The 24,858-nt window shown below is 35.8% G+C and overlaps 1 protein-coding gene across 1 annotated transcript in view; it reads right to left on the minus strand.

Moving 5' to 3' along the window:
* Window positions 1-24,858, minus strand: part of CCSER1 (coiled-coil serine rich protein 1) — a 1,376,611-nt gene that overhangs the window by 422,893 nt on the left and 928,860 nt on the right. The window contains exon 10 of the mRNA XM_065907287.1: window positions 21,767-21,811. Coding sequence (XP_065763359.1) covers window positions 21,767-21,811 — 45 coding nt within the window. The remainder of the gene's footprint in view (window positions 1-21,766; window positions 21,812-24,858) is intronic.

Genomic DNA, 24,858 nt, shown 5'->3' on the forward strand with positions numbered 1-24,858 from the left:
AGTAGTGGTAAAGAACCCGACTGCCAATGGAAGAGACTCAGATTTGATCCTTAGATCAGGAAGATCCCCTGGAGAGGGGCATGGCAACCCACTCCAGTATTCTTGCCTGGAGAATCCCATGGACAGAGGAGCCTGGGGGCTACAGTCCATAGAGTTGCACAGTGTCGGACACGACTAAAGTGACTTAGCATGCATGTACGCATGAGCCACCTCCCTATCATCTTTCTTTCGTTTGTATAATGGCTGACTGCCTTGGTGCCCTCTACCTAGATTAGGAAGACAGGATGACAGGGGTCTCTCCAAGTGCAAGTCAAGCATTCAAGTCGAAGCACCATTTCATCGTACTTTCTTATAACTGTTCTCCTCTGATTGGAGATTCTACAAATATACATCTCCTCAAGTTCTGGGTCTTGCTTGGGATTCTGTATAGGCAGAATTGGATCTAAAAATATAACATGATGTCTTGAGTTGAGCAGGCAGGAAATAGACATTCATCATGCTCAGGGATGTGTTTTAAGTATTTATGGTCCAGGAATCACATTATCAAAGTGATTAGGGGTCTCTAAATATTATTGAAACTTCAGAGTCTCAGGTTAAATACCCTCCATAGTAAGAGTATGTGATGTTCCTGACTTTGAATTAAGGAGATATTAAGTTTTGAAAGCTTTTTAAAGGTAGAGACTATATTTTATCCATATGCCCAGCCCACATTACTAAATTTATCACCTACAAAGAGTAGACATGCTTTTTCAAGTGTTAATTGAAAAAAAATAAAGTACTAAAAAACAATCTAACCACTTTTGTTCAAAATCTATATTATATTTAATTAAAAAGTTTTCTATGAATGGTAGTTTGTTTTCAAACTGACTATTCAGGAAAAGCTTATTCGAGAAGCAAAGTTTCTGACTTAACTTGAGAGGTCTTAAGTAAGAACATCTAACCCGATAATTGCTTCTTTTGTCAGTAAAGATTAAACTTGTTAAAGAAAAATGTTGACGTATGCTTTTTATATTTATCATTTGAAGGCCAGAGGCTGTTATCAGAACAGAAAAGAGAATATGGCTGCCACTGTGGGAAACCCAAAGGCTTTCATGGCAGACACTTGTATATTTTAATCCCATCTTTACACTGTACTGGGCCTTCCCTGTGGCTCAGATGGTAAAGAGTCTGCCTGCAGTGTGGGAGATTACGGTTCAATCCCTGGGTTGGGAAGATCCTCTGAACAAGAAAATGAACAACCCACTGAACAACCCACTCTAGTATTCTTCCCTAGAAAAACCCCATGGATAGAGGGGCCTGGTAACCTACTGTCTACCATTGCACAGTCGGACACAACTGAGTGATGAACAATTTCTGCAGTTTCACTGTACTAGCTTTATGATCTGTTAATCATTCTAAGCACCTGTTTCCAAGGTAGATTTGTGACAATACCTACTTTACAGAACTATTTAAAAGGGCCTGGCACACAGTAGGGGCTCAGTAAAGGTTAGTTCTCCCTGTGCAGGCATTGTTATTGGAAATGTGCTAGTGACATCTAGTGGTAATTACTGCAAACCTCAAGAAAGCTACCCTCAGAGCTTCCCAGTAAGTCATGCATTCATTCCATCAGCAAATGATTTTTAAATATCTCCTGTGTTCTAGGCTCTTAAATCAAGTTCTGAGGATTGCAAGATGTGAAAGACATAACACCTACTCTAGAAAAGCTCTGGTTATAGCCACCCAGGCAAAAGTTAGCCAATTACTCTAAAAAATATAATTATTTCTACAATAGCAGTAAGAAAAAAATACAAATACGCTACAGAATGTATGCTTTTGAACATTGCTGGAGAAGACTCTTGAGAGTCTCTTGGACTGCAAGGAGATCCAACCAGTCAGTCCTAAAGGAAATCAGTCCTGAATATTCATCGGAAGGACTGATGCTGAAGCTGAAACTCCAATACTTTGGCCACCTGATGCAAAGAACTGACTCATTGGAAAAGACCCTGATGCTGGGAAAGATTGAAGATGGGAGGAGAAGAGGATGACAGAGGATGAGATAGTTGGATGGCATCACCAACTCAATGGACATGAGTCTGAGTAAACTCCTGGAGTTGGCAATGGACAGGGAGGCCTGGCATGCTGCAGTCCATGGGGTCGCAAAGACTCAGACACAACTGACTGAACTGAACAGAATGGAAAACTCATTCTGACAAAGGAGATGGCATTTTGGCTGGGTCTTAAAGAGTGAATGAAATGCCCTCATTATAATTTAACTGAAGAAGAAATGAGGGTATTTGATTATTTCTAAAATGTTAGTAAGTAAGGCTTATTTGCTAAAGCCTTGGTTGATGTGATAAATAGCTTAGCCCTTCTCTTCCTATGACAGGAAGACAGTAGCATTCTGTAGTGAGTAAGGTTCTAATTATACTTGGGCAAAAGGGTGGAAGAAAGATTGGTGATGGGAGAGAAGAGAAGCTGGAGAATCTATTAAATGGCTATTATAATTTTGCACTTCAGAGGTAACAAAGATCTAAATTTGTTCAGTAGAAAAGGGACAGACAGGAGGAAACATTAATGAGATATATCTGAAGTAGAATGGAGAAATCTAATGATTGTGACAAGTGAAAACATACAAAAGCAGGAAGAAATGAGATTGAGTTATGTTTTCTCAAATGGTCTATTAAGAAATAATGTCATTAAGTGAAATTTAAAAAAAACAGAAGAAAATTGAGTTTTGCGGAGGGAAGAAAAGAACAATTATAAATTGTCTTTGTACATATTGTTAAAACTTAAGAAAGATTTGATTAGAAATGTCCAATAGGTGAACAGATGGAGGTCTGGAGAGAGATCTAGATGGAGACAGAGACTGGAACATCAGCAAGTAGCCAACATTGCAGTCATTAGGGTGGATAAAATCACGAGGGGAAAGTGTGCCAAAAGAAGAAAGGTGAAGAGACAGGGTTAAGACCTTAGGGAACACCATAATTTAACTAGTAAGTCCTAAATAAGAACTGGACTCAGCCTTAGTTTGTTGTGAACAGTCCCTTAGTAAGTTATAAACAGACAACAAAATGGCTTTTGAACTAGGAATATCTCAACTAACTACAACATAACTTTTAAAAATACACTTAAGCCAAATTTAAGGTTTAAAAGCAAAGCTATAAAGTGATTTCCCCACAGTTTCATGAAATAAATTGTTTGGATTTTCCTCTCCTAACTGAAAACTCTGCTTTATGCTTTATGTGTAGTCCTTTCTAGGTTGGAGGGGAAATTTTATTTGACTGCCTATAAAATGCATAATTTTTCTACTTCTTTCATTAAATTTGGTCAGTTAGGTTTCTTTCTTAGTTTTATTGCCCTCTTCTCTCTCTCTTCTCTGTTCCTCTCTCCTGATACAGGTATTTTGTGCTTCAGTGATTTTCTGGGAAAAGAGCCCAGTTGGTTTACTTTTTTTTTTTTTTTAATTATAGACTACCTCACAGATTTAGGATAGTAACTCTATACTTGCAGTGTTGTTACCTTGAAAGAAGAGCTATTCATGCTGTTTTGTTAGTTAAATACCTACAAATTTATGGCCTTCCAAAATATGTCATGTCTGACTCTTTGCGACCTCATAGATTGTACAGTCTATGGAATTCTCCAGGCCAGAATACTGGAGTGGCTAGCCATTCCCTACTCCACGGGATCTTCGCAATCCAGGGATCAAACCCAGGTCTCTCTCATTGCAGGCAGATTCTTTACCATCTGAACCACCAGGGAAGCCCAAGAACATTTGAGTGAGTACCCTATCCCTTCTCCAGGGGAACTTCCCAACCCAGTAATTGAACTGGGGTCTCCTATGTTGTAGGAGAATTCTTTACCAGCTGAGCTAGCAGGGGAGCCTTAATATAAATTAACTTGAGAAAAGTTAACTTTGGAAAATCAGCTAATCCTCTCTCCAGCACAATCAGCCTTATCTGTGCAAAACGGGATTACAGTTCACAGTAGTCTGAATAAGTTGCTTCACTGGTGTCTGACTCTTTGCGACCCTATGGACTGTACCCCACCAGGCTCCTCTGTCCACAGGATTCTCCTGGCAAGAATACTGGAGTGGGTTGCCATTTCCTTCTCCAGGGGATCTTCACCCCCAAGGATTACACCTGTGTCTCTTACATTTTCTGCACTGGCAGGTGGGTTTTTTACCAAGAGCCAACTGGGAAACCTCAGGTTGGTCACATGAGATGAACATGTTCTTCATGGTCTTCATGAAGGCCTGAAGACCCTTCATAATGTAATCTTGGAAAAGAATCACAGATAACTTAATCAGCTGAATTAGCCCCATCATATGATTTAAGATTCACTTGGATCACCTGCTTTGAAATTATGAAACTTGGCATATTCAAAAAAATTTCAACTACATTATATTATTTTGCACAATTGAGGCTTTATAAATATTTTTCTCACTATTTCAAAATTTTGTACCTCAAATTAACCTAAAATGTAACAACCTTCATGTAACAACCTAAAATGTAACAAGTTTCAGCATCTAAATCTTTAAGTAGGCTAATGAGAATAAATTAAATATGCTTATTATATTCAATATTTAATTATAAATGATGCTAAAATGTATGAATTAAATATGTGAAAGACAAAGGAATCATCTACACTAGCATAGATGTTCTAAACCCAATTATTACTGATTCTAAAAAAAAAAAAAGGAAAAAATTCGAGATTTAACTCAACAAATGTTTGTTGGGCACTCACTATGTATCAGGAACTATTTCAGGTTTTATGGCTGGACACAGAGTAAGATTGTTTTCTAGGAACTCAGTCTAAGTGACAGAATGGTGGAGATATAGATAAAAAGGTAAATATAATAACATAATAGAACCAAGTAATAGAACTATTTTAGTAAGTAGGAACCTTAGAGAATTCTTCCTTGAATAGGCAACATTCAATCCAAGATATTAATTCAATCCAAGATATGACATTCATTCCAAGATGTTAAGAGGAGGTAGCAAGAATACACAGAAGAACTACACACAACAGATCTTCATGACCCGGATAGTCATGATGGTGTGATCACTCACTAGAGCCAGACATCCTGCAATGCAAAGTCAAGTGGGCCTTAGGAAGCATCACTACAAACAAATCTAGTGGAGGTGATGGATTTTCAGCTGAGCTATTTCAAATCCTAAAAGATAATGCTGTGAAAGTGCTGCACTCAATATGCCAGCAAATTTGAAAAACTCCGCAGTGGCCACAGGACTGGAAAAAGTCAGTTTTCATTCCAATCCCAAAGAAAGGCAATGCCAAACAATGTTCAAACTACCACACGATTGCACTTGTCTCACATGATAGCAAAGTAATGCTCAAAATTCTCCAAGCCAGGCTTCAGCAATACATGAACCATGAACTTCCAGATGTTCAAGCTGGTTTTAGAAAAGGCAGAGGAACCAGAGATCAAATTGCCAACATCTGTTGGATCATCAAAAAAGCAAGAGAATTTCAGAAAAACATCTACTTCTGCTTTATTGACTATGCCAAAGTCTTTGTGTGGATCACAACAAACTGTGGAAAATTCTTCAAAAGATGGGAATAACAGACCACCTGAACTGCCTCCTGAGAAAGCTGTATGCAGGTCAAGAAGCAACAGTTAGAACTGGACACAAAATAAGAGACTGGTTCCAACTTGGGAAAGAAGTACCTCAAAGCTGTACATTGTCACCCTGCTTATTTAACTTATATGCAGAGTGCATCACGTAAAATGCTGTGCTGTATGAAGCACAAGCTGGAAACAAGACTGCCGGGAGAAACATCAATAACCTCAGATACACAGATGACACCACCACTATGGCAGAAAGCGAAGAACTAGGGAACCTCTTGATGAAAGTGAAGGAGGAAAGTGAAAAATTGGCTTAAAATGCAACATTCAGAAAACAAAGATCTTGTCATTTTATCCCATCCCTTCATGGCAAATAGATGGGGAAACAATGGAAACAGTGACAGACTATTTTTTTGGGCTCCAAAATCACTGCAGATGGTGAGTGCAGCCATGAAATTAAAAGATATTTGCTCTTTGGAAGAAAAGTTATGACCAAACTAGACAGCATATTAAAAAGCAGAGACATTACTTTACCAACAAAGGTCTGCCTAGTCAAAGCTATGGTTTTTCCAGGAGTCATGTATGGATGTGAGAGTGGACTATAAAGAAAGCTGAGCGCCAAAAAACTGATGCTTTTGAACTGTGGTGTTGGAGAAGACTCTTGAGAGTACCTTGGACTACAAGGAGATCAACCAGTCCATCCTAAAGGAAATCCACCCTGAATATTCATTGGAAGGACTGATACTGAAGCTGAAACTGCAGTACTGTGGCCACCTGTTGCGAGGAACTGACTCATTTGAAGAGACCCTGATGCTGGGAACAACTGAAGGCAGGAGGAGAAGAGGACGACAGAGCATGAGATGGTTGGATGGCATCACCGACTCAATGGATATGAGTTTGAGCAAGCTCCAGAAGTTGGTGATGGACAGGGAAGGTGGGCATGCTACAGTCCATGGGGTTGCAAAGAGTTGGACACAACTAAGTGACTGAACTGAACTGAATCCAAAATGTGGTGCTAAGTGGCTTTACATTCTGTGATAGAATGTCTACTCTCTTGTTATTAATTCAAGGCAACAGTAACAATAAATAATAATTATATTTAAAACTTCCACATTGGATATTCTTATTGGTATCTGGCATTGTGGCTCATTATTTTTCACATGAAATCTAATTTTCTCTATTCTTAACAATCCTATGCAATAAGGTACAATTATGGATTTAAATGTCTTAATGAAAAAACTGAAGTTCAAATTATGCAACTTGGTCAACATCACAGTGCTGAACAAATGGCAGAACTGGTAATAAAAGCTCTAAAATACTTGCTCTCTACAAATCCCACTATGCCACACTGCCTCTTATTGCTCAGTCATTTCTTACTTAGGGAAAACTGAATGAATTCTTGTGCTACAGATATCTTTGTCTGTAAATATAAATAAAACTCTTACAAATTAAATTTGACCCTATTGAATTCATTGACTCCAGCAACACCTAAACCATTTGCAGCTTTCTTTGATTTCCTGGTGGATCACAGGGTAAAGCATCTGCCTGCAATGCGGGAGACCCGGGTTCATTCCCTGTATTGGAAAGATCTGTGGAGAAGGCAACCCACTCCAGTACTCTTCCCTGGAAAATCCCATGGGTGGAGAAGCCTGGTGAGCTACAGTCCATGGGGTTGCAAAGAGTTGGACACAACTAAGCGACTTCACTTGACTTGACCTCAAATGGTCTGAATGCTACACAAAAACATCCATGAATTACTCCATTCTCAAGAAATGAATACTGAAGCCTCCAACTAATAAAAAAAAAAAATTAAAAAAAAAATACTGAAGTTACTATGTTCTCCAGGCAGCACCTCATTATTCTATTTAATTCCTTTCACATGCTAAGCTCTTAAATATGTTTTTCACGTTCACTTTCTTGTTGCCAGTTCTTGAACTATTTTCAACATGGTTATCAACTCTTTTATCCATTGAAAGTCACTCATTAAGATGAATAAAAATCTTTTTAAAGGCAGAATTGGAGATTGATTGCTTCCCCCAATTATTTTTACCTCTGTACACTTTGATATTTTTGTACTAGGTACTACTTACTCTCAATATTCTTTGTGACATTTGCTTCCAGAAAGTAAACCAGAGTTAATATATTATCAAATGTAAATTGTTAGAGGAGAAAGCAACATCTGATAGGCTATAATTGGAAGCAAATGATCTATCAATAGAAACCCTCCAGGCCAGAAGGGAATGGCAGGACATACTGAAAGTAATGAAGGAGAATAACCTACAACCTAGATTACTATACCCAGCAAGGATCTCATTCAGATATGAAGGAGAATTCAAAAGCTTTACAGACAAACAAAAGCTGAGAGAATTCAGCACCACCAAACCAGCTCTTCAACAAATGCTAAAGGATCTTCTCTAGACAGGAAATGCAGAAAGGTTGAATAAACGTGAACCCAAAACAACAAAGTAAATGGCAACGGGTCCACACCTATCAATAATTACCTTAAATGTAAATGGGTTGAATGCCCCAACCAAAAGACAAAGATTGGCTGAATGGATACAAAAACAAGACCCTTAAATATGCTGTCTACAAGAGACCCACCTCAAAACCAGAGACACATACAGACTAAAAGTGAAGGGCTGGAAAAAAATATTTCACGCAAACAGAGACCAAAAGAAAGCAGGAGTCGCAATACTCATAGCAGATAAAATAGACTTTCAAATAAAGGATGTGAAAAGAGACAAAGAAGGACACTACATAATGATCAAAGGATCAATCCAAGAAGAAGATATAACAATTATAAATATATATGCACCCAACATAGGAGCACCGCAATATGTACGGCAAACGCTAACGAGTATGAAAGAGGAAATTAATAGTAACACAATAATAGTGGGAGACTTTAATACCCCACTCACAACTATGGATAGATCAACTAAACAGAAAATCAACAAGGAAACACAAACCTTAAATGATACAGTGGACCAGCTAGACCTAATTGATATCTATAGGACATTTCACCCCAAAACAATCAACTTCACCTTTTTCTCAAGTGCACACGGAACCTTCTCCAGAATAGATCACATCCTGGGCCATAAATCTGGTCTTGGAAAATTCAAAAAAATTGAAATCATTCCAGTCATCTTTTCTGACCACAGTGCAGTAAGATTAGATCTCAATTACAGGAAAAAAATTGTTAAAAATTCCAACATATGGAGGCTAAATAACACGCTTCTGAATAACCAACAAATCATAGAAGAAATCAAAAAAGAAATCAAAATATGTATAGAAACAAATGAAAATGAAAACACAACAACCCAAAACCTATTGGACACTGTAAAAGCAGTGCTAAGGGGAAGGTTCATAGCATTACAGGCTTACATCAAGAAACAAGAAAAAAGCCAAATAAATAACCTAACTCTACACCTAAAGCAATTAGAGAAGGAAGAAATGAAGAACCCCAGGGTTAGCAGAAGGAAAGAAATCTTAAAAAATTAGGGCAGAAATAAATGCAAAAGAAACTAAAGAGACCATAGCAAAAATCAACAAAGCTAAAAGCTGTTTTTTTGAAAAAATAAACAAAATTGACAAACCATTAGCAAGACTCATTAAGAAACAAAGAGAGAAGAACCAAATTAACAAAATAAGAAATGAAAAGGGTGAGATCACAACAGACAACACTGAAATCCAAAGGATCATAAGAGACTACTACCAGCAGCTCTATGCCAATAAAATGGACAACTTGGATGAAAGGGGCAAAACCATTTTTTTCAGTTTTGGTAAAAACTAGATTTTACATGTTTCATCAAATGTGTTTAATTTCTAAAATTCCAGACTTTTAGATATTAAGCAAATCTATATTTTAAATAACTTGTACATAATCAAGCACAGGATTATATTCATGATTTCATTTGAAAATAGCATCAGTTATAAATAGGAGGATGAATTAAAATGGCTAAATATCATTAACATACTCATTTTCCAATTGAACACTTTTGAATAATTAAAAATGAGAACACAAATTCAGATAAGTCTTACATTTTCTATCAACTGTTGCAGAGGATATTCCTCTGGGTCCTATTTGTCATTGTCTATCCCTACTGCCATACAGAAATGGTCAAACAACTACACTCTGAATTTTCCCATGTGGAATGTTGTCTGATCACAGTCCCTTTAGCCCACAAAAGAAAAGTACAGGTCATGCTAATGTTCAGGATTCCCATATTGGCAATGATTTGGTTTAATAAATACAATGGAGTAGATATACATTATATCAATAAATTGCATAGAGACTGTTTTTAATTTACTATATCAGCAACATCTATCTTCTTTCATAGGATATGTTATTTTTGATCAGTGAAAGCTAAGACTCACCCTCTAGATGTAATATATTTAGAGAGGGGCAATTGGGAAGCTAATTTTGCCATGATGATCAGGACTCTGTTAAAGAAGAATGATCCTAGGAAAATTGCAAACTGCTTATTTCAGATAAATTTTGTATTTTACTACAGAAATCCCTATTGATTTCAAAATAATAGATGAAAATGAAAATATTGGCCCAACCTTCATTCTAGATGAGTTACTACTAGTATATCTTTTCTAATTCAACTGTCTTTAGGAGAATATCTGGATCATGAGAATTGTCTACCACAGTACAAGTGGTAAATTCAAAAGATGAGTTAAATGGTGCTTTTATCATCTGAATATCATCAAAGGGAAAAAAAGAGATAAATATTTAAAAAGTCATTTTTCTTATCCTAGTTCCTGTTGCTAAAGTATAAACATACTTTAATTGAACCTTGTAGATGAGCTAGGGGAAATTAGACCACACTTTCTGTCATTAGAAGAGACTGTCCAACTCCTGAATAGATGGCTGAGACCATCATTTAGGGGTAGTCAAGAGAGAAGGAAATGGCAACCCACTCCAGTGTTCTTGCTTGGAGAATCCCATGAACAGAGGAGCCTGGCAGGCTATAGTCCATGGGGTCACAAGCGTCGGACACAACTTAGTGACTAAACCACCACCACCAAGAAAGACAAAGTATATGCCAAAAAAAAAAAAAAAAAAAAAGGTAGAGAAGATACTTATTTACACAGAAAGTAGAATGATGCAAAATTAGATAACAGAGAAAAAGAACTGAGTATACATTTTTCCAAAAAGATCAAGAAATATTCCTTGCAAATGGATGAACCTGACTGTATTCAATTTATAATGACAAGTTTTAAGTAGGCTTCTATTCTTTACAGTCAAATAATCTGCTAACCAAAACACAAGAGAAATTATGGTCTTGGTCTTGGATGAGGTAATATTTATATACAACAAATGAGTAGAAAAGAAGACAGAGAGAAACAGAGTGGATAATGGTTGTTTAGCAATTAAGATTAGATAACTCTCATGAGGAATTCAAAGAGTCAAAATAATCAGTTGTAGTAAATCTACTAATTTCTCTTCTTATAAGTCATAGTGTAATGCCAAATTTTTGCTCAAACCTATTTCCTAGGTTAGAATCCTGGCTTCACCAACTTACTAATTATAAGAGTTAGGCAAGTTATTTAAACCATTTTTGTTTTGAAATTTTCTTCTTTGAAATGAGAATGATAATAGTGGCTATTTCAAAAGTTTGTTGTGATAAGTGCTTCAGTCAGTCAGTTTAGTTGCTCACTCATGTCCGACTCTTTGTGACCCCATGGACTGCAGCATGTCAGGCTTCCCTGTCCATCACCAACTCCCCGAGTTTGCTCAAACTCATGTCCATTGAGTTGATGATGCCATCCAACCATCTCATCCTCTGTCGTCCCCTTCTCCTCCCACCTTCAATCTTTCCCAGCATCAGGGTCTTTTCCAATGAGTCAGCTCTTTGCATCAGGTGGCCAAAGTACTGGAGTTTCAACTTCAGCATCAGTCCTTCCAATGAATTATCAGGACTGATCTCCTTCAGGATGGACTGGTTGGATTTCCTTGCAGTCCAAGGGACTCTCAAGAGTCTTCTCCAATACCACAGTTCAAAAGCATCAATTCTTCCACGCTCACTTTCTTTATAGTCCAAGTGCTTACAAAAATAATAAGCATACAAAAGCATCGACTGAGGGTAACTCAGTTTTGTTTTGTTTTGTTTTTTTACACTGTGAAAAGACAGGACCCTATTTCTTTAGGTTTTTAGAGTCTTTTTTTGGTGAGGGAAAATCAGTTTTCAGAGCATTTGGGGTATCAGAATTTCAGATAAATTATTTACATGGGTTATTTTATTCTTTTTTTACTGTTGATATTTGTTGTTGAAATTTAAATGTAACCAAACTTTAAAGTTATTTAAGAGACAAGATGCAAATAGGACCAGAGCAAATAGGAAAAGGGCAAAGAGAAAGCTTATATTTTGAAGGAAATGGATTTGTATGGTTGTATTACTTTTAGTGTGTTTCATAGACTGAATGGCGCTCGCCCCCCCACCAATTCATATGCTGATGTCCTAATTCCCAATAGTTCAGAATGCAATGGTATTTGGAGATAGGGCTTTTAAAGAGCTAGTTAACATAAAACGAGGCCATTGGGGTGGGCCAAAGCACTGTGACTGGGGTCCTTATAAAAGGAAACCTGGGTGCACAAGGACACGATGGGATATGAACACCCAAAAGAGAGATTATGTGAGGACACAAGGGGAAGACACCCATTTGAAAGTCCAAGAGTAAAGCTTCAGAGAAACAAAACCTATGGACACCTTGACCTTGGGTTTCTAGATCCAAAATGAGGAAATGAATTTCCCTTGTTAAAGCTTCCCAGTCTGTGGTACTCTGTGATGACAGACCTAGCAAACTACTGAGTAAGCAAGAGCAATTTTACTTACAACTATTATTTTGAACACAACTGTTATCTGTGTGAGTCTGAAATACTCTATTCTTAACATTTTTAAGATAAGTAAAACAATTGTTTATATAATACTTCACTAGTATAATTAGTATAGTATTACTTAGGCACCAAAAATCATAAATACACTATTACATCAGTTATTGGCAAACTTACTTAAAAATTTTAGATTTCATGTTAGACAACAATGCGTTGATCACTGATAAGGAACTGAAGGGTCCTGTGATATAACTAAAGGACAGCAATGTAACTAATCGGGAGTGCTCCTGTTCCACTGGGCTGACAGAGCATCGGGTCCAGAACACTGTGTCAAAGTGGGTGTGAGGACAGGAAGAAAACAGAAATAGACATATGTCAGATAATTGTCCTCAACTGGAGGGATGAACGAAGGATGGAAAGAGATTTTGGAATCTAGTTTGAAGCAGAGAGAAGGAAGGCAGGGAAGGTTTTCAGAGAAGAGAAGTAGTGAGGTATCATTGTAGGTTTATAAGATTCTGAATATGTTAGTCAACAAAGCCAACAACTGAATATTTACATGAGGACTGTTTGTTCTATATGAAACCATAAATATAAATAGAAAAGAAATTCTCTTACTAAGTACCAGATGAATATCAAGATAATAAAACTGTTTATCTTCTGTATATTGTTGGGGTGGACATGACTTTTCTTTATAATTAGAATAAGAAAGGAATCATATATCTCCTTATTTATTTATGAATAAATACTTACCTGATGAAAGCAGGCTGAATCAATTCAACTATACGGAGTAGTATATTCCTTTTACAACTGACATAGGTAAACAGCAGAAAATAACTGCATAATAGGTTATATACACAAACAAAAACAGGAATGCACAAAGATCTCGAAGCGTTTGACTGCTTTCAAATAAAAATATAAGGCTGTGAAATAAAAATCAGTTTGTTTTTGCCTTTTCAAATGAAAACATCTCCAGGGTTTGTGATTCTAAAAATAATGTATGTACCTTATAAGAGCAGGCATCTACATTTTTATTGATTAGAAAGTCAAAATCTTTCTACAATAATCCTTCTTAGTCCTCATCTTTTTTTAAAATCCACTTTAAAATTACAAATCTTTAATTGTATACAAATATTTCTGGAAAAATACTCATAAATGAGGAAAATACAATGCATTTCAAAACTCTTGAGGTCAAAATCTCCATTCACTTCACTTATTGTGCACATCAACGCAAAGACAAAGTATCAAAAACTCTGACTAATTTTCCTAATCTCGACCTATTACCTACCTCATAAGACTTGCTTTTAAATCATCCTGCCTGTAAACACCCTCTAAATATCCTCCCCTAAAATCCTCATTTAGAGACCTATTAAAATTTTGTCAGTGTAGTATTCTTTTTGCTTGCCAGTACTAACAAACTCAGTTTTGCTTGATCAAAAGTTGTTTTCTTTGCAGTCATTTGTCAGATGAATAGTCAAAAACTGTGGAGATAACGGTGAACTCCCAGTGAAAGCTTTGTGCAACCTGACTTAAACTCCTCTACTTGAAACCTGTTCCTCCAAGATCACCGAAGTTTCTATCTAAGGGTCTGACAGCAACAGTGAGGAATGCACTGCCTTTGGTCTAAATTTTAAGTTATTTTTGTCATTCTCCCAAATGTAGAGTTTACGCCTCCTAGGAATGAGAATTGATTTTAGCAATACTTTGATAGCCTAATCAATTTTTTGAAAATTCTTATTCTAGATGAAAACACCTACTCTGTTACTTACAATATGACTGTTTTCATGATTTCTATTGTGAGTCAATAAAGGGAGCATTCATGAGGTTGGAGTGCTTATGAGAGTTAGGTTTTGTTAGACTGATTTTCTTTAGACAAACTTTACCTGAGCATTCGCTCAAACTTTGTGAGGATCTTCCCCAGTCTTGTCTTTGTTGATTCCAGTTAGTCTCATTTTGCTCAGTTAGGAGTTTAAGTTCTTCACCTAGTCTTCAGCCAGGTTCTTAAAATAGGAAGTTGCCCAAGAAAAATTTTAATGTGTTTTTTTCAGTTTATTTGGCCCTCTAGATCAAATTTCTGATTGCTTTGTATTTTAGTTCATGTGCTTATCTCTCTAATTGGTGCAATTCCATCCAATATGTCTGCAACAGTAGAGTCCATTTGGGGGAACTTAATTGTTGTATTGATGTTTGATGCAATTCACTCAAGTTCAAATTATTGTTTAAACCTGTTGTTTATACTCTTGAGTGGCTCTCAAAGTGTGTGTGTAATGGGTTTCCTATATCTAAGGCTTCTTTTGTCCTTTCATAATGATGGTTTCAAGTTTGTCCAAAGCTGACCCCTTCTCCCCTTTCTCTTTTCCTCTATTTTTTTCTGCTTCTCTTAAGAAAAATTGTTCAGTCACTATGTACATACATCTCTAATCTAGATAATAATTTAAACATTTCCAAAAGAAAGATTTAAAAAATTGAATTGTGTGCACTTTTTATGGATTTTGATTTCCTTATTTGAGATACGACTAAGAATGTATTCTTGCTTATAGAAGTAGAGTTGATAAGGTTGGTTTTGCTTAACCAATAAGTTTCTTTTGGATAGTTTCTTAAAATGTCAATGGTCTATAAGCATAGAAGAAAAATAGGATGAAATATAGAAAACATAGGATGTGAAAAATAACTAATAAAACCTGCAGTGCTTAGGCATAGCTCTCTATAAATGAAAAGGTAAGTAAAATTTTCTCATATATAATATTAAATATGGAATTAAGAAATTTTGAGATTCAATGCCAGATTTGAAGTATATTTTATTTGTTGTCCTGTCAAGAATTTGTCATCTGAGAAACAATTTAAGATGTAAAACCTAAGGTTAGGCTTTGGATATCACCGGTTGCCACACCATTGGATAATTCATGCAGACGGTAAAATCTCTCAATAACATGACACCCAAATTGTCTCCGACAGAAGGAAAGATGAAAGGAAAAGCAAATAGAAACAATAGTAACAGCTGTCATTTATTTATTGCATGCTTCCTAGGTGGCAGGCACTGCTCAAAGAGCTTTACTGATATCAACTCATTTTATCCTTTTAAAAAATTTTGAAATGGAAATAATCATTATGGTCTTTAAAGTATAATTCTTTCAATTAAATATCGATTTACAAGCACAAAGATTTTTCAGTTCATTTATTGCCTGTCAATTCCAAGAAAGGGGGGTGGGGGGCGGAAAGGGATATTTTACTTTTTTTTTTACTGAGTCCTTAAAAGGTCTCTTGATCTCAGAACTGAACTGTAAATCAGATACACCTTAGTGACAAATTATAGCCACTGAACTATTGAATAATTCTCATTATGAAGGAAGAGTTATTTTTGCCACAGATTTTATATCTCAAAGAAGACTATAATATTAGCCAATACATATTTCTCCCCCAGATTGTGTCATCACTAGGGTTTTAAAATAATCTCATATTCTACAAAACTCTATATCAATCAAGAATGGGATAGTTATATTGCAACAAGAGTGAAAACAGCCTATTCTGAATGCTGAACAATAAAGAAAACACACAAATGTAGTGAATTTTGAAGAAAAATTACTAAAGATAACTGGCAATCATAATTTGTTTCTCAGTGAAGATTTTCACCAAACTATAAAAGAAATATAGTTGTCTATAATTTCAAATTATATAGAACATTAGCTTTCAAGAGAACAATGGGACTTCATCACTTTTTGCTCTTATTTCCAAGAGAAACAACACATTTTCTTCAATTTTATTTCTATTCTTAAAATTCACATATTCTGTTTCCTTTCTTTGTTTTGAAAATAATTCCTTCCAGTGGTCTGTTGGAACTAGGAGAAACAGTAGCAAGTTCTCTTAACCTAAGCAGTAACCTAGGTCTAAAATAACCTGTATAATAATTCTAAGTTACAAATAGAAAAATAAATCAATGGTGATTTTTATTTTCTTTCACTTTTATTACTGCCTATTATTCCAGGTAAATAAATTATTTTGAAATACAGGGTATCATTGATCTGATTCTATGAACATTCTCCCTTTTGAGGCTGAACTTCTAAAATGACTTACTTCAAGTAGAAATATGCAATTTGTGAAGGGATACACAATGCAAAGCCTATCCAATTAGATGAGCAAAGGCATACAATCCACTACTTGTCAGAATAAAATTTCCCTAGGAATATTGTATGCTCAAGTGATAACTTACTCAAGCAGCAGATCATGAATTATTATTTCAAATGATTTATACATTTAAATATAGAGTAGGCTTGAAGGACGAGCACGTAACTAAACATTTTATTTTTCTACCTTTTTCAAATATCTCTGATTGATTATGTTTACGTACTAGAAGTTCTTATCATCTGTAATTTCCTAGTCATGGTTTCTGGCAAAGAGAGGATTGGGAACATTATAGTCCAACAGAGAAAGTTGATAAAGCATTCTGAACTACAAAGCAGGTAGTTTGTAAGCCATGTCCATGATTTTCTTGAGAGTAATGCATTCATAAACCAGCTTTTAAAGATTTGCTATGTCCACTGTTTCCTAACTATGTGTCCATCAGAATCTATTTGTACTTGCAATCCCCCAAGTAAAATCCAAATTTTAAGAAATGTCACTGACATGGTCAAACATAATCAATTGAAACTGAAAATCAATTTTCAAATCACAGCAGGGGATTTTTCTCACAAAAGGATGCATGTGTCTATAATTTGGGGGGTCTATTTCTAAGGAATGCATCTAGAAATTATCAAAAATGTTCCTTTTCTATCAGATGTTTAAGAAGCATTTTCAATATCTGTCTTATAGGAATATAAAACTCCTTATTTAAAATGTTCAAGTGTACCACTAATCTTTCGTCAGAATTCCAGGTAAAGGATGGTAACATGATCTCTACTTACTGTGTTCATTACTTTGGGAGATTTGAGCTCTGTCAATTATGTAAAAGTGATTCCTACTCATTACAAACTTGCACTTTATTTCCATTGCATCAGTGACTCTGGAATTTCTGTCACTTCCAATAACACAGTCACGATCCAAAAGTTCTGATAATCACTGTCTCTCACCTTAGCTTGCAACATTAAGTAGAGTTTCTGAAATTAAATGCTTAACCCTGATTTATATGTCTAACCATAATAGTTTTCTTTATGCATATAAACTCCTATATCATGTGTATTTAGACTTGAAATTAAACACTTAATCCTGATTTAGATTTAGATCCAGAACAGCTTTGTTTATTCATATCAAGTCTCATATCATGTATGTTTAGACTTGCGATATGAGTAAGTGTTAGTCGCTCAGTCATGCCCAACTCTTTGCGACCCCATGGATTGCAGCCCACCAGGCTCCTCTATCCATGAGATTTTCCAGGCAAGGATACTGGGGTGGGTTGCTATTTCCTTCTCCAGGGGATCTTCCCAATTCAGGGATCGAACTCGGTCCCCTGCACTGCAGGCAGATTCTTTACCGACTGAGCTACAAGGGAAGCCCTGTGATATAAGATATAAGATATTCAGAATAGGGATGGTCAGGTATTTTTCAGGTAGGATAGAAGAAAAGACAACTTGCCATTCAAAATTATTTTGTACAAACACATGCACACACACACACACACACATGGTGCACATGCATATGAATCTTTACCAAGTTAACAAAAACAGTACTTTGGAAAATATAATACTAATATTTAAAATAACAAAGGTGAGAGAGTCAATTCCTGAGCAAGTTGATAAGAAGTCCTGGGTCCCCAAGGAGGAGAAAGGGGTCTGGGGCTCTCAAGGAGGAGACAGGAGTCTAGAATTCTCAAGGAAGAGGAAAAGACAAACGTCTTTTCTTTTCCTCTACATTTCTTAGTCTGAGTCACATAAAATGTTAAGCCTGGAACTGAAGATTACACAACAACTCAGTTCAAACTCTGTACTGAGGATTATATGACAATGTTTCCTGCTTGAGGACAGTTGCTCCTTCCTGAAAACCTTCTGACTAATCCTGATATTTTAGAATGCATGTTATGGGAGTGGGTCTGGAAAAATCTTTCTATTGTTAAATTCTAATCCTGTTATCTTAAAATGCAAATTGTGGGAGTGATTCTGGTAAAATTTTTACAACCTCGAGACATTCTTTTGATTTATTGTAATAACCAATTAAAAAAGTATATAACTCCCTTGCTTAGACTAGAGAAGGCAGTAGTCTCCATCCCCCTTCTGATGCCTATGTCAGAAGCTTTCTCTGTCCCTTTTTCACCGTAATAAAACTCTGCTACACAAATGCTCTTGAGTGATCAAGCCTGGTCCCAAGTCCTGAAGCAAAAATCTTCTTCAGAGATCACGAATCTGACATCATTCACCATAAGCTATCAAAGGCACACAATCTTCTAAGAAAACTGATAACAGCTTGGTTTTATCCACAATTCACAGTAAAAATACTATATATAGGAGAACAGAGTTTCCTTAAGGAAAGAAACATGATTTGTCTATGTGTCATATCCAGTGAAATTTCACTGAGGATTTTTTTTATGAGTTATAAGATCCACAAGAGGCAGGAAATTCACTCACAGATAGAAATATCAGTTATACAATGATGTTTTACACAGCATTCCACTAATTTCCCTTTTTAAACAACCTTGCTATTACTTAATATGATCAGCATCCTCAATTTATATGCATGTATAAATACATTAAAAAACATAACTGATGTGTTTTTTTTAATACAACTAATATGTGTTTTTAAACATTTTACAACAATACAAGCAATTTAGGTACTGCTCGTCTCTTTTTTCTTCAGGAAATTTGTATTTTAATCAATTCTTCTTAATTTATATTTTTATACCGCATATAGTATTCAAATCTGGCCTTCCTGTCTATCAATTAGCCTTTTAATAATATTTACCACTTAGCTAAACAGCATATCACTGCCTGCTTCAATTCTCCATGCAAACTCTCAAACGGTAAATAGAACATTTTAAAGAACACTTCTTAAACCTGCTTATAAATATTCGGTAAGAGGCCCTTAGTATCACATCCGTCAACATCTACTGGGAACATCTGTCATTTGAACTAAGACAAATTAATTCATCTTGAGAAGTAATCATTGTCATTTTGTCTTCATCAATCACAATAGCATTAGGATGAAAAATTCTAAGAGGATGTTTTGAGTAAGAGTTTTCCAAATCCACACATTTCAGTTTAACATAATCACAAGTACTTTATATATACATCTTTGTGATACACACATGTAACAGACTACAGCAAGCAGGAATCAGAAAGATGCCCATCACAATTCATAAGCAAGAGAGATCAGGACACTTTTAAGAAGGAATTACACTCTTATTTATAGGTCACTTACCACTGAAACTTGATAAACAGCGTTCACAACATATTTTTCCTCTTGTCTGATACCTCCTAAAGTGTTTTACCATAGAATTGATTAGACTTTATAATCACAGGGAAAACTGAGGTGAGTGTTAAGGTTGACTAGAAATAAGCTAGAAATAAGCCCAAGTAACCCAGTACTGCCCAGACAGGGAGTGAAGTGGCTGTTTTGACTTTTGTAGTTGACTTTTCATTCCTGGATAGGAGGTCTCAAGTGAAGACATAATAATGCTTTCATTAATTTCATGATCTTACCTTCTTCACAATAACTCCACTAAACTAAGAATGGAGGCCCAAATCAAGGCTGTCCCCTCAATGCAGATGTATATATTAAATTGTAGGTCATTAACATTTTGGCCTTCAAACCACCAAATATTTCCAAGAAAAAATTTTAATTTAAAATACATTATTGACATGTTCCTTACCCATAATATATTTATAATGAAAATAAAATCAGAAGAAATAAAAAAATTAGCAATAAAATGTAACAGCAACTTTTCTCAATAAAAGCCAGTCATTAAGCTTTTAAATGTAACATGAAAAACTACAAAATCTTAACTTAAAAAATGATTTTTGCTACCATTTAGCAATGTCATCACATGGCTACATGGATCTGAGTTTCCCTTCTTTAGACACACAATTGCTCTTGGACTAGTGGTGAGGAGCTGAAACTGTACATCCTCAAAGACATTGAGTCAGCAGAAATGAATCACAGCTGTCCTGTTAGGTGTGAACTTTCACTTAGAACATGATGAGTTGAGTTCTTTCTCTAACCAGGTCCACTTTAGTTCCAACTGACAGACAGTAGTTACCCTCACAAACCTGCAAACAGCTCTGATATCTTCCTTACACAGTACATGCTTTTACTGATGATCGTGTCTCTTTTACCTTCTCTCCTACAATATGAAATATCTCTAGAGATTTAACTATATTTCACCTTCCCCAGCTCTTTTGCCAATGTGATCCTACTGTTGTGCATCCCCCTAAAGGAATAGATCCTTCTGGATAGAAATGGCAAGTAAATGGAAAGAGGCCCTACATGACAGTTAACTAGGAACTAAAATGCCAAATACGAAAAACACACAACTGGAAATTAGAAGAGCAAACAAAGAGGGGCAAATACCATGCATTAAATACATAAGAAATATGTTTTTACAGAAAGAGAAATCACAGATGGGGAGGAGGGTCACATTATTTTCTCATTTTATAGACGAAGTGTCCTCACTTTTGACCCAAATTATTCTGTAAATATCACCAAAAATAAAATTACCTTTTGAGTACCAAGAAAATATTGATTTACTGAATTACATATCCCACCATCTCACAACACCCAGCAACCCAGCAACAGAGAAAAGTAGAGCATTTACACGTTTAGATTGAAAAGGATTTTATCTAATAAAATTAGGTAATAATGTACATCATGTAAATAATATGATATTCTGTTTGATACTACTAAAAATTTCCCTTCTGTATAAAGCATCTGGAGTAGACACTAATTAAAGGAAATTTTAGAATCACTAGTCTTACCAGAGCAACTTCACACCATCAAGCAATGCACACCCATCTAGCAGCATATGCCAAAAACCTTGGACACGAGTGAAGAATCACAAATGCCATAAAATGCTTTCATTGTTAGAATTATGCTAACCTTTCAGTAAATCATTTTCAATATTGCATCAAATCTTTGCTCAAAAAGGTTTTTCTGCCCTGTCTAGAGGGCCCTACTGCTTTAAAAATCCACTTTAACAGAAACAAAACACTTACCTCACTGGAGACAGGATATTTTCTTCAGTTTCAGATGAGCAAGTACAAATAACTCATTTACATAAACATGTGTAAAATGTGTTTTGGTCAGAGTGAATGAGACGTTATCAAAATCCCTTTCAACATATCCCCATCATCCTTAACATCATCACCATCAGTCAACATCACCCACCACATCACAGCAACACTGAAACCCTTTTCTCTTCTTCTCCATCCCTCTCCCTTTGATTTTCTTACCTCTCTCCCTCCTTGTACTGACTCCAATCTTTTGAAGTTCAAAACCTGAAAGAGGAAAAAAAAAAAAAACCAAAAAACTACGTAACTGATGGCAAAGAAGAAGTAACTAGCACCAGTGAGAAATTTTTAAGTGAAATAATTCATTTAACAAAGAAGATTTCAAGGCAGATTAATATTTCATGCATATAATAATGTCTATAACTAAGTCTTCAAATATGGTATCAATGCACTTCTTGCTACATCCCAAGACATTAAGTAAAAATAAAATATAAAGCATTTTTTTTTTTAAGTGATGATTGTCAGTCCCTCAGTGAAATCACAATCTAAAAGGATCTGCTATGATAGTAAGTTCTTATTCTATTGCTCTGCACTTGGCACATCCTGGAGCCCAGATCTGAGTTAAGGCTGATAATAAGCATTCGCTTCATTTGCAGCACTGATGATAATCTAGGAAATATTCAGAATTTTATCTCCTGAAAAAATTTCTCCTCTTCTATTATCATAACTGCTTTTTACATTAAAAGGGGAGGGATTCATTTTAAATCCCCAATAAATACTAAGAATAATTAAATGATAGAAGACAATCTCTTTCTTTGCATACCTATTGCAAAATATACTTGTGGAACTAGAGTCTGTCTGTCCATCTGTCTATCCTCCCTGGAAACACTGCTGTTTAGAAAGTGAGAGAATGGAAAAAATTGCTCCCTCCCCCAAACACAATAAAGGGCTTCCATGGTGATTCAGACAATAAAGAATCTGCTTACAATGCAGGAAATCTGAGTTAATGGCTCAGGAAGGTCCCCTGGAGAAGGGCGTGGCAACCCACTCCAGTATTCTTGCCTGGAGAATCCCATGAACAGAGGAGCCTAGGGCTACAGTCCATGGGGTTGCAAAGAGTCGGACAGGACCGAATGGCTTTTCAAAACAACAACAAATAAAATAAAAGCTTCAATTACTGTTATTTTCCTTATTGTAGTAGTTCTGTATGTGGAAAGATCTGTATGAAAATTGCTGTGACATATGGTATCATAGTACCAAATTCTTTCTTTTTACCTTTCTTCCTTTTTCTTATCTTCTATTCTATTTCTCTCTCTCTCCCTATGACTCCTATAAATTATTTTACAATACATACTTATTTGGTATGCACTATGGGTCAGACACCATGCTCGATACTAGGATTATCAGTAATAAATAGTCCTCAAAGTTTAGCAGATCACTGACTACACACACAAAACTGAAGATAAAACTTCAGGATAATGATGCTGCTGCTGCTGCTGCTAAGTCACTTCAGTCGTGTCCGACTCTGTGTGATCCCATAGACGGCAGCCCACCAGGCTCCTCTGTCCCTGGGATTCTCCAGGCAAGAACACTGAAGTGGGTTGCCATTTCCTTCTCCAAGGTGTGAAAGTGAAAAGTGAAAGTGAAGTCGTTCAGTCCTGTCAGACTCTTCGTGACTCCATGGACCGCAGCCTACCAGGCTCCTCCATCCATGGGATTTTCCAGGCAAGAGTACTGGAGTGGGATGCCACTGCCTCCTCCGGATAATGATCCTAGGTATACAATATTCTCTCTTAGCACAGGATGAAAGAGGTGATTCAGCCAATGAGTCAGCAAGTACATAAAGGACCACAGAAAAGAATCACATTTAAACAGTGTTAGGGGCTGAAGAGGAAAAGCAGAACAGCATGTAGCCCTCTAAAAACCTGGCTACTCAATGTCTGGTGTCTGGATTTGTAGCATATTCATTTCTAATGATGACTCCACCCAAGACCAGTCGAGCAGGTAAATATATTTTAATAAATTTTCCAGGTTGTTCACATACAAATTAAGAGTTTGAAAACCACTGGACTAAGAGGTCTATGAAAGGTGAATGGTTTAGTTGGCATTTACTGTGAGTTGTGCATAAGAGGAGCAATAGGAAAATAGGCTGAAAAGTTGACCAAATTGTGAAGTCTGAGGCTGTTCTTTAGAGCTTCCCTGGTGGCTCAGATGGTAAAGAATTCACCTGCAATGCGGGAGACCCAGGTTTGATCCCTGGGGTGGGAAGATCCCCTGGAGAAGGAAATGGCAACCCACTCCAGTATTCTTGCCTTGAGAATCCCATGGACAGAGGATCCCAGTCCATGGGGTTGCAATGAGTCAGATACCACTGAGCAACTAACACAGATTGCTCTTTAGGTAAATGCTTATTTTGGTAGCACTGTTTAAAAACTGGGAGTATAGTTTTAAATTATCAAAGATAGACATATATGAAAACTTACATAGTCTCACAATTTAGTCTAAACCTACTTCTTACTTTCTCTTTTTCTTAAAAACATGAGAAGAAAAATAGAAAGAATACAAGTAAATATTGGGATTTATTTGTATGATAAAATTTTTAACTTGCCTCTAAATTATGTAACAGAGCTTCAGAAATCTTAACAATTTTTCACATTATTATGAATAATTTTGACTTAAGGTATTTTTCTATTTCTTATGAAAATATGAATAACATATAACTTTAAGTATATATTTTGCATTATCAGTATACATTTGAAAGAAAACTGACCATAAGAAAAATATATTAGACTTAATTATTGTATTTCTAACTTTTTATTTTAGAATTTAAGAGAAGATTGTTCCTGTTTTTGTTGTCTCCAAACTGCATATTTATTGTATAAGGACATATTTATGTATTTTTTTAATTTAGTGACAGCATTTACATTTAAAAAGATAAAAGATTTATAAGATCTGATGAGAAACCAGAGTGTTAATGTTTAACACATTTTCAAGTGGCTTTTAAATGATCTCATATATTAAACATTTCTTGAATTATTTGATAAAAAATATGTACAAAAATATTAAATAACTCCACTTTGTTTAAAAAAAATAATAAATTAATGATTCTAAGTAAAGGATCTAGAATCATCCTGACAAATAGTTATTCTTATAAATAAATGACAGACTGATTTCTGAGTGTGGATAATTATCTGCATTTGCAGGATACACTTTGAATAGCTTTTATTGACTATGCCAAAGCCGTTGACTGTGTGGATCACAACATATTGTGGAAAATTCTGAAAGAGATGGGAATATCAGACCATCTTACCTGC

The sequence above is a fragment of the Muntiacus reevesi genome, chromosome 16, assembly GCF_963930625.1.
Source record: "Muntiacus reevesi chromosome 16, mMunRee1.1, whole genome shotgun sequence".
Classification (NCBI taxonomy): Eukaryota; Metazoa; Chordata; class Mammalia; order Artiodactyla; family Cervidae; genus Muntiacus; species Muntiacus reevesi.